This window comes from Ricinus communis, chromosome 4, assembly GCF_019578655.1.
Source record: "Ricinus communis isolate WT05 ecotype wild-type chromosome 4, ASM1957865v1, whole genome shotgun sequence".
Lineage (NCBI taxonomy): Eukaryota > Viridiplantae > Streptophyta > Magnoliopsida > Malpighiales > Euphorbiaceae > Ricinus > Ricinus communis.
In genome coordinates this window covers 32022541-32032983 of record NC_063259.1, presented here as the reverse complement: position 1 = coordinate 32032983, position 10443 = coordinate 32022541, and the positions used below count along the sequence as shown (strand labels likewise).

General features: G+C 34.3%; 1 protein-coding gene across 2 annotated transcripts; it reads left to right on the top strand.

Moving 5' to 3' along the window:
* The first annotated feature begins 755 nt into the window (after nucleotides 1-755).
* On the top strand, nucleotides 756-10210 carry LOC8272602 (probable LRR receptor-like serine/threonine-protein kinase At1g56140). 2 transcript variants are annotated; one of them, XM_015715817.3, is made up of 24 exons: nucleotides 756-966; nucleotides 2752-2941; nucleotides 3055-3126; nucleotides 3231-3302; nucleotides 3387-3458; nucleotides 3642-3713; nucleotides 4122-4193; nucleotides 4306-4377; nucleotides 4562-4633; nucleotides 4719-4790; nucleotides 4886-4957; nucleotides 5342-5413; nucleotides 5498-5563; nucleotides 5650-5715; nucleotides 5839-5883; nucleotides 6430-6494; nucleotides 6592-6968; nucleotides 7407-7605; nucleotides 7686-7847; nucleotides 8108-8220; nucleotides 8731-8941; nucleotides 9031-9262; nucleotides 9372-9522; nucleotides 9653-10210. In XM_015715817.3, exons 1-24 carry the CDS (start codon nucleotides 867-869, stop codon nucleotides 10031-10033), a joined length of 3078 nt encoding a protein of 1025 aa, XP_015571303.2. In that variant the 5' UTR covers nucleotides 756-866; the 3' UTR covers nucleotides 10034-10210. The 2 variants fall into 2 exon arrangements, with proteins under 2 accessions (XP_015571303.2, XP_048229147.1); XM_048373190.1 differs by lacking the exon at nucleotides 756-966 and having other exon boundaries at nucleotides 2876-2941; nucleotides 3055-3130.
* Nucleotides 10211-10443: the final 233 nt, after the last annotated feature.

The following is a 10443-nucleotide window of genomic DNA, read 5'->3' as shown; positions in this document are numbered from 1 at the left end:
AATAAAAGGAATTTTTGAAATTAAAATCATGCATATGCTTATTATTTTACTTTTGACAGATAAAAACTGCCACATTTTTCCAAAATTCAGGGCCCTATTATCATATAATGCCAAATATTTAATTATTGCAACTGTGCAAATATTGTCAAAGGACACTTTTTGAAAAATTATTTGAGCCAGTTATCAATTTATTTAGAAACAATCCCACACATATTGAAATGATATAAAAATGATACAAATATATATCATTCATCAATAAATTAGCAGTTATTTAGTGGCCAGAAACCTTAAAGCAAGTTCGAGACTCATTTTTGTTTTCTTTAAAAAATTATAATTATTCAAAAGAGTAACTAATTTATTTTCAAACTTATTTCAAACATTAGAAAAAAGCCTTGAAAAAACATAATGACAGAAAAGTCACGCCGTCATATTATTATTGGCTAATGTTGAATATTTGTGATGTTTTTTAAAAATTGAGAATTAAGAGCCGACGAGATGGAAGCGTGACGAATTCTTGTGTAATTAAATGTACGTAATTATAAAAATTGGATTCTAAGGCATCAACATAGAAATACTAGAATTGCAGTAAATATCCTTTCACACATAGAGAAAGGCACAATCCATTTGACCTTTCATATCTTCCCGTCCACTTGCTATACAGTTGCGTTGGTGGGTCTTTGATATTTATATGTAAATAGCCATAAACTATTTCAATTATTTATCACAATTATTGTATATATATATATATAACTTTGTTTTAACTAATTAATTACCATATACTTGTTATCTCTCTGCCAAATCTAATAAACAGCTCTCTCTCTCTCTCTCTCTCTCTTCTCTGCTTCTGTAATCCCCTGTTAAAATTGATGTTGAGGGATTCATTTTTACCAGTTTTGCTTCTATACGCTGTCTGCGTAGCAGTCCATGCGCAGAATCAAACTCAAGCTACTATAGACCCGGATGAAGGTATGTATCCCATATATATATATATTCTTTTCCTTTTCTTAATATAGCCATCTTCTTCTAGTAGATAACATAATTTAGCAGTGAAGCAATCAGGCTTTAATCAGTTCATTATCATGTCGCTGGATTTAAGGTACAAGATTACCCATGTGTCTGCAGTTGAAATTACTCCTAGCCAGTTCTAGTTTCTACCACCACCACCATGATCTTTCCTCCAAACCAAAATGAACCCAACTGTACCTTACGGGTTTCTTTTTGATAGTTCATATGTTTTATACATATCAATTAGAACACTTTCTTTTTTTGTCTTATTTGATTCGCGTTGTCACTTTAGTGACTATTGATAAGCTGTGAAAATATCTGCATCTTTTAATTTGGATTTTATCTTAAATTTGAAATTTTCTTATCCACTTATAATTTAAAAAAATATATATATATATATATATTATAAAAAAAAAGTGGAGCTTGATTATGGAATTGGTGATCAAGTTGGCGCTCTATTGGTGTTAAGAAGTGATGGCTGAGTAAAGGGCAGGGGCAACAAATTGGACCCAGACCCAGACCCAGGCCCACTCTATCTGAATCCTATTTCAACTTTTTTAAATTTTTTGCTGACTTTTATGTCATTACTTTTTCAGTTCAATTTAAATAATTTTCTATAAGCATAATAAAATGAAATATTTTTACTACTTTAAGATTATCAGAGCATTAAGTAAGCAAAACCTCAGACCCATTTGTTATTGGATGAGCTAGTGGCATTATACAAATACCAATTAACAAATATAGTGGTTGTCTCCCTTGTTGATTTCACATTGGTGTTCAACTATTGATATATTCTTTCTCTTTCTTTATATCCTTTTTTTCTTTTATATTTCTACACGATCCATCTCTAAGTTTATAATTAATTAAAATTGAAAAAAAACATACGGCGGTGTCTTGTCTTTGTATATTTTTTAAATTATTATTTGGTATCACGTGATATCGGTGTCATACAAATTCTATTCTTAATAAACATAAAATTATTTATTTTTTAAATTTATATAATCAGTGAAATTAAATATAAATATTATTGAAATTTGTACTTATGTTAAATATAATCGTTAAAAGAATAATTTTTTATTCTATTAGTAAATTTTTTATTTAATGGTTGTGATTAAATCTAATAAATTTAATGATTTAAAATATATACGATACACGTATCAGATGACACTGAATGAATTGCCTTTTTTTAAATATTTCAAACATAAAAAATTTAAAATTTTCTGACAAATATTTTCCGGCAAACAAAAGAGTCTGTATTAACAGAATTTGAAAAGTTGAACACCAATATATGTAATTATTTCCAAGTTATTTTAAGACTTTAACCAAGGAAACTGGCGACCTCGTGGAGCCGTCGCCTGAAACGCAAAGCTTATGTCTCAGTGTCAACATGTGCAACATTTAGCGACATTCTAGTTTATAATATAATGCGCCACCTTTTTAGTGGCGATTATCTCAAATTTAGTAATCATGCAAATTGCAAGACCGTCGCGAAAAGTATTTTAAAGAATCACAATTACATTTTTAATTATTTAAGAGTTGCTTTCCCATTTGGTTGCCTTTGATCTCCACTGCAGCTAATAAAATGTAGCGTCTGCTTGGCGGTTTTGATTTCGTTAAAAAAGACGAATTGAAAAACCGAATACTTTTTCCTAATTTAATTTTGAAAATGATAAGATATTATTATGAGGTTAAAAAAAACAACTCATTTCCAAATGTGCATTAACATCATAAGAGTGATAATTGCAGGAAGAGCGTTGAATTCTATATTTGAACAATGGGGAATATCAGCTGCCCAAAGTCAATGGAACATAAGCGGAGAGCTGTGCAGTGGAGCAGCCCTCGGTACTTCCCCTACAATCGACGATCAGGCTTACAATCCCTTTATCAAATGTGATTGCTCTGACAATAATGGCACCACTTGCCACATCACCGCTCTGTATGTTTTCTCATTCTCATTCCAGGATGTGTATTTTATGCCTCACTAGCAGAAAAACTTAGAATGTTTAGTGAGTTACGTTTATGATTGCTTATCCTTCACATTCTTTGCAGGAAGGTTTTTGCAATAGATGTGGTGGGTGTACTTCCAGATGAGCTGTGGACTTTGACATTTCTCACCAATTTGAAAGTTCTTACACTATCCCTTATGATTGCTTATTCTTTTGCTCACTGTGCTGTTGAATATAATGAACTTTTCCCTTTATTTTCTTTTTAAAAATTTCTTACAGGAATTTGGGTCAGAATTTCTTGACTGGTAACCTGTCTCCATCAATTGGAAATTTAACTCGCATGCAATATCTGTAAGCTGATCTTTACTCTATTTTTACTCATTGTTAATATATATAGTTTGTAGTTAGCTGATAGTGAGGTTATATCCCGTTTAGGAACTTTGGAATTAACTCGCTTTCGGGGGAACTTCCTAAGGAACTTGGGTTGCTCACTGATTTAAGATCAATGTAAGTTTATTTAATTGACAGATTGATGATTTTGCTTTTCAAAATAATGGAAACGGCTCTATCCTGCATTGCTTAGATAATGATTCTTTAGATTGCTGTTGCCAATGAGGCAATCATACATTTAATAGTGCAGCGATCTTGGGCTTGACGATTTGAAATTAGGCTGTTCATTTAATGTTGTAGTGGTTTTGGATCGAACAACTTCTCTGGTCCTCTGCCATCTGAGCTTGGGAATTGCACGAGGCTAGACCAAATGTAAGTTTTAATAATATTCTTGTCAGTCTATCCTGTTATACTCTTCATTTCTTGTTGCCATCCTATTCTTATATATACACACACATATATGTGTTTGCACTTTGCAGTAACCTTGCCATCCTGTCATATATTGTTAATTTGTGAATAAAGTCCTGAACGGTCTAGGCATACAATACAACATCCTGTTAAGTAAAATAAATATTTCTTAGGAAGTATAAGAAGCAGAGCCAACATACAAAAACTAGAGCATGGATGGAAAAGGTGAAAGTAAATCCATTACCAGAACAAACTATTCAAAGACAAAGATTATGTCATTTCGCCTATCTTCTTATCATACTATAACAACTTGTAAGTTATTCTTTCATGTTTATAAATAATAAGACTAATGAAAATTGTTTACCTTGACAGTTATTTTGATAGCTCTGGAGTTAGTGGTGAGATTCCTCCAACATTTGCTAATCTACGAAACATGGTTACTGTGTAAGACCATTTAGACAACTTTTCCTTGATAACAGATTGTCTTAAATGATTTAACAATATACTTTTTATATTCTGATTTTTTAACCCTAAGCAATTACTATTGTGGTCACAGGTGGGCATCAGATAATGAACTTACAGGCAGGATACCTGATTTCATAGGGAATTGGTCAAAGCTTGCCACCTTGTAAGACAAGTCATCAAATAACTTCATTTGATTCTCTTTACATCAAGCTTAAGTTACTGCAGGGTTGATCTCAAATTTCACTTGTATCTTAATGCTGAAACTTCTATTTTAGGATAGTTATTTTATGCCACTAGAAAGGAAAATTCCTTTGTCATTCATTCAGCTACTTAAAATGTTACTGCAGGAGGTTGGAAGGTAACTCTTTTGAAGGTCCAATTCCATCAGCATTATCCAACCTATCTTCCTTGACAGAGCTGTGAGTACTGCCTGCATGTTTAACTGGTTTTGTTTGTGCATGCAGACCTATTAGACTGACAACCTAATGTTAAATACAAATGTAGGAGAATAAGCGGTTTATCAAATGGGAGTTCTTCACTGGCTTTTATTCGGGATATGACGTCTCTAACAGTCTTGTAAGGCAGCACAGCTCTGTCTTCTAATTCTATATGGTTCAGCATTAGATATGCATTATCATTTGAAATATAGTTTGACAATTCATGTTCTGCAGGGTGCTAAGGAACAACAATATTTCAGATTCAATTCCATCCAATATTGGAGATTATCAGAATTTGACACAGTTGTAAGTTATTTCTACCAATGGATATGTTAGATGTACACTTAGCGGCAATATCTTAGGTTGAACTGGGGTGGACTTACATATCTCGGAACCTAGCTGATAATTATTAATATAACTGCATCACATTTTGTGATCAGGCGCTACCTAAAATTCCTTAAATTTATTAACTTTAAGTAATCAAGTTTAACAGTTTATGTGTGCATTTGTAACTGGCAATTGATCACTTTAAAGTTACTGCAAAGACAAAATTATCCCTCCTGCGATGGGATAATGGATCTAGGTTACATTATGCATCTCAAGTGCATGGGTAATTTTTGCGTTCTTTTTATTACTATAGCTTTGTTTATCATCAGTTAACCTTCTGATTGTAATGACCTTTTTCCATAGGGATTTGAGCTTCAACAATATAACTGGACAGATACCAGAACCACTTTTCAATTTGAGCAAGCTCTCTTTTTTGTAAGATATCATCTCTACTTAATTGTGTAACTCATCTTAAAATGTAATTTATGTTGAAGCATGTGCTGCTTTGTTGATGCTCAGGTTTCTTGGAAACAACAAGTTAGATGGTCCTCTTCCTGCACAAAAGAGTTCATCACTTCAAAATATGTATGTATATCCGACTGGCCACAGTATCTCATGAATTGGCTCACAATTACTTAATTATTTTCTTTTTGTCTATTTAAAATTTGCAGAGATGTATCGTACAATAATTTATCAGGGAGCTTTCCTTCCTGGGTCAGTGATCAAAATTTACAAGTGTAAGTTCTATGTTCCAGTATTCTTTAATTTTCCGAATGATACTTCTCAACAATCATTTCCTACGGACTTATGGACGAAGGGAACTTATACCGAGATCTTTGTTTCATTATGTTGCTGTGCAGTAATTTAGTTGCCAATAACTTCATAATAGACCTTTCAAATAGCAGGTAATCTTTTGATTTTATATTTATCTTCAATGCTTAAACATTTTAGTTATTACTGTTGAAACTGATGATCACTGATTAGCCATACAATTGCCTGGTTTTCAATGTCTTGCTGTACGGTTTTGGCTGGGTGATATGTTCTCTGACGTAGATTTGAAAGAATATCTGATTATAAAAAGTCAACTGCTGTGAATTGACTAATGAAAATTAGAAGATTTTACTTGAAACTAAACAGAGAATTGCTCCAGTGTGTCTGGTTATAAATGATACCTGTCCATTGACAAAATATCATCCTCGTCCCAGTATAATAATATCTAAGTATTTGTGACTATGTTTCTGCTGTTCTTTAGTTATCATTCTGTATTTCATAATAATATATGAAGGGGATATGAACAAAATTATGTACTCATTAGTACAAGTGCCATGACTATGTATGTATATATTAAACAAAACTGCCATCACATATAGAATACCAATTAAATTACCAGTATTTAGTGTCTGGCATAATTCCATATTAGTCACCTGCTTAGCTTACTCTTCGGGTTTCAGTGTTTTGCCATCAGGCCTGAACTGCCTTCAACGAAATTTTCCTTGCAATCGAGGCCCTCCAGTTTGTAAGTACAATCAATAACACGCCTGACCTCAGATTTTGGAATCGTATAGTTTCTGAAAATTTTCTGACAAGCGCCTATTTTATTTCTCTGCATTCAGATTCTCAATTTGCGGCAAAATGTGGTGGTCCACAGATTACGTCCTCCAATAATATAGTATACGAGAGGGATAACGAGACCCTTGGCCCCGCAGCATATTATGTCACCGGCACAAGCAGGTGGGGTGTCAGTAATGTTGGATATTTTACGGGAAGCAGCAATCCTCAGTATATCGCTTTCTCGTCGTCGCAATTTACAAATACACTGGATTCTGAGCTGTTCCAGACAGCAAGGGTCTCTGCTTCATCACTTAGATACTATGGTTTGGGGCTTGAGAATGGCAATTACACTGTCAACCTTCAGTTTGCAGAAATAGTAATTGAGGATGGCAACACGTGGAGGAGTCTTGGGAGGCGTGTTTTTGATATTTATGTCCAGGTCTGTGTTGCAATATGAATTACCTTAATTAAGAGACTTACTTGTTTTTTGTTTTTTGGCTTTTAGTCCTTGACACTATTTTAGAGACCTTTTAACATTGTCCTCTGAACTGAAAATTTTATTGGCAATCGAGTTCTTTTATTTTTGAAGTTAAGATTGGTTATCACAAAATAGTTCTCATAATGATGACAAAGTCCTCTAGATTTGTTTGAAGTAATAACATGGATCCAACCAGTTTCAAGTGCCTTTTAGGAAACTATAACGTAAGGTTCAAATGATATTTGTAATCATTAATTCTGTACATCACATTCTCCAAAACCTCTTAGCTAGGCTGATTATAGAAAGCCACTATCCAACTCTTGTTTTCTTGAGACAATTATTAAAATTATTATTGTTTTCCACCTTTTATTTTATTGAAGTCCTGGAGCTGTATTCCAGGGGAATCTTGTTCTGAAGGATTTTGACATTAAAAAAGAGGCAGGTGGAGTCTCTAAACTACCTGTTGAAAGGAGTTTCACGGCTCAGGTATCTGAAAATTACCTGGAAATTCATTTGTTTTGGGCTGGAAAGGGGACCTGTTGCATTCCTTTCCAAGGTACATATGGGCCTTCTATTTCAGCAATCAGTGCTACCCCAGGTATTACTGTTAGTCAAATAGTAAATCATTGATCTTACTCGGACAGATACCAGGTTATTGAGTTACGTGCTTTTCTGCAGATTTCATACCAACTGTTAGCAACATCCTGCCAACCAGTAAGAAGGACAGGACCGGTCTAGTTGTGGGCATTGTGGTTGGGGTTGGAATAAGCTTTCTGCTTGTTTTTGTGATTTTCTTTGTTGTTCAAAGAAGAAAAAGGAAAAACACCTATGATGATGAAGGTAAACCAAACAATATCATTCTCCATATATGCAGTAACTGACTAAATATCAATGTAATCCATTTTGGTGTTGGCCAACATAATTCTGCTCTTTAGTATTTGAGAAATATATTGTATAAAAGATAGAAGAGGACAATTAAGCTTTTAAGCTTCTTCAAATCTTCGCTCTTCCTGTGCAACTTTCATTGGAGTCCTTGCAGCTTAATTCAATGACTGGAAAGTAGTCTCTCAACATGACCTATGTTTACATTAAAATTGCAGAACTTCTGGGTATAGAAGCTGACACTTTCAGTTATGCTGAACTGAAGACTGCTACAGAGGACTTTAGTCCTGCCAATAAGCTTGGGGAGGGAGGATTTGGGCCGGTTTATAAGGTATGTAATTATTTATCTTACATGTATATTTTAGCCCACACGTTGCATACTGATATTCTTCTCTGTATAAAATTAACGCGTCTCCTATGAGCAATAATGTGGAATGAATTGAGATCAGTTACATGCTGCCTTAAAGTCAGCTTGTAAAGATGTTCAACCAAACATACATATATTTATATATAGTTGAGCTGTCTTAAGGTGAGCCTTGGGTTGACTGACCTAGCCTCCTTTGAGAAGGCTGCATTCCTGCTATGCATCTGACTCTCTTCAGCTTCCACAATGCTGAAAGCCTTGTGAGCTGGGACATACATTTTATAAACTTGAGTTGTATAACTTGTAGGAAGTATAAAATATATAGATTGGCTACGAAGCATGTGGAACTCCAGTCTTCTTTTCAAAGCAGGAGTAGGGAAATTGGATGAAAAAGAAAAATGAGAATTTTATCTTTTAAAGTCAGTGAGTTTCTTTTCCTTTTCCTGATTATCCTTATCTGCATTCTGTTCTCAATAGGGAAAACTTAATGATGGGAGAGTGATTGCTGTTAAGCAACTTTCTGTGGCATCTCACCAAGGAAAGAGCCAGTTTGTAACAGAGATTGCTACTATATCTGCTGTGCAGCACCGTAATCTTGTTAAATTGCATGGATGCTGCATAGAGGGATATAATCGGCTCCTTGTTTATGAGTATCTTGAGAATAAGAGTCTCGATCAAGCACTATTTGGTAAGGAATTTGCAATATAAAATGGAGACACAAACATTCATATTGAGCACTTGATCAAAATATAGTTACACATGGATTGCATGGTACAGGGGAAACGAATTTGAATCTCGATTGGCAAACACGTTATGACATTTGCTTGGGAGTAGCCAGAGGTCTAGCTTATCTTCACGAGGAGTCAAGGCTTCGAATTGTTCACAGAGATGTGAAGGCCAGCAATATTCTGCTTGATTCTGATCTCATCCCCAAAATCTCAGATTTTGGTTTGGCCAAACTTTATGATGATAAGAAGACCCATATAAGCACGCGTGTTGCAGGGACAATGTAAGATCCTGTGCTAAAGCCCCTGGGTTTCTGTATAATTTGACTAGCATATGTAACAAAGCGATAAAATGTGTGACCCTAATATCTTGGACTAATATTACAAATGTAGTGGTTATCTTGCACCGGAGTATGCTATGCGCGGGCACCTAACAGAGAAGGCAGATGTCTTTGCCTTTGGTGTTGTGGTCCTGGAACTCATAAGTGGGAGGCCAAATTCAGACTCGAGCCTGGAAGAAGAAAAGATATACCTTCTTGAATGGGTATAATTTAGTGCTTCCTTCTTTCTTCATTGAATCACCCTTTTCTTTTCTTGGAAATTTTCCTGAATTGACTTGGCCTAATTAAATTAAACCATCATAGTATTAATTTTCTGTTTTGGGTGCTTTTCAGGCCTGGTACCTGCATGAGAACAACCGTGAGCTAGAATTGGTTGATGTCAAATTATCAGATTTCAGCGAGGAGGAAGTAATACGGTTGACAAGAGTTGCTCTTTTATGCACCCAAACTTCACCAAATCTGCGTCCATCGATGTCACGTGTAGTGGCTATGGTATCTGGCGATACTGAAGTAGGCAGTGTAAGTTCAAAACCTGGATACTTGACTGGGTGGAAATTTGATGACAGCACCTTTACGAGTGATGACAATGTAACCAAAGGAACCGATACGAGCTTTTACGATTCATCTACAAGTACAACCATGGTGGCTGATGCCAAGCAGCCAGAACTAAGTACCAGACCCATTCTCAGTGAGATCATTGGAGAAGGTAGATGAGAAACATTAATTCTTTTCAGCTGTACATTTCTTTTGTGTGTTTAAATTTCCTTTTCTTAGTTCTATTTTATTTTGTTTCTGTGTTTTGGGATGATAAATTTATGTAAATTGTTTTCTAGGTGTATATGTGCCCATTATATACCAAACTCATAAATAAATAATTATTATTTATATTTATTTATTTTAAATAATAAAATATATATGAATCATCTAATATATATCAAAGTATAAAACATTAATATATACATATTATTTTTTTTACTAGATGTAGTGTAAGATTTTCCTATTTATTTATAGATTTCAGAGTGGTTGCTGCCGCAATTTTTATTTTTTTCATTTGCCGCACTTAAAGGAGGTTATTGATGCCAAATTTTGCTTAAATCAAATGAGTCGTTCTAATGTATTATAAA

Excerpts from the sequence above, each read along its gene's own strand:
- LOC8272602 (XM_015715817.3), top strand. The coding sequence starts at position 867 with ATGTTGAGGGATTCATTTTTACCAGTTTTGCTTCTATACGCTGTCTGC. Across the intron at positions 4,194-4,305 it reads CTACGAAACATGGTTACTGT|GTGGGCATCAGATAATGAAC; the intron begins GTAAGACCATTT and ends TTGTGGTCACAG. Across the intron at positions 6,495-6,591 it reads CAATCGAGGCCCTCCAGTTT|ATTCTCAATTTGCGGCAAAA; the intron begins GTAAGTACAATC and ends CTCTGCATTCAG.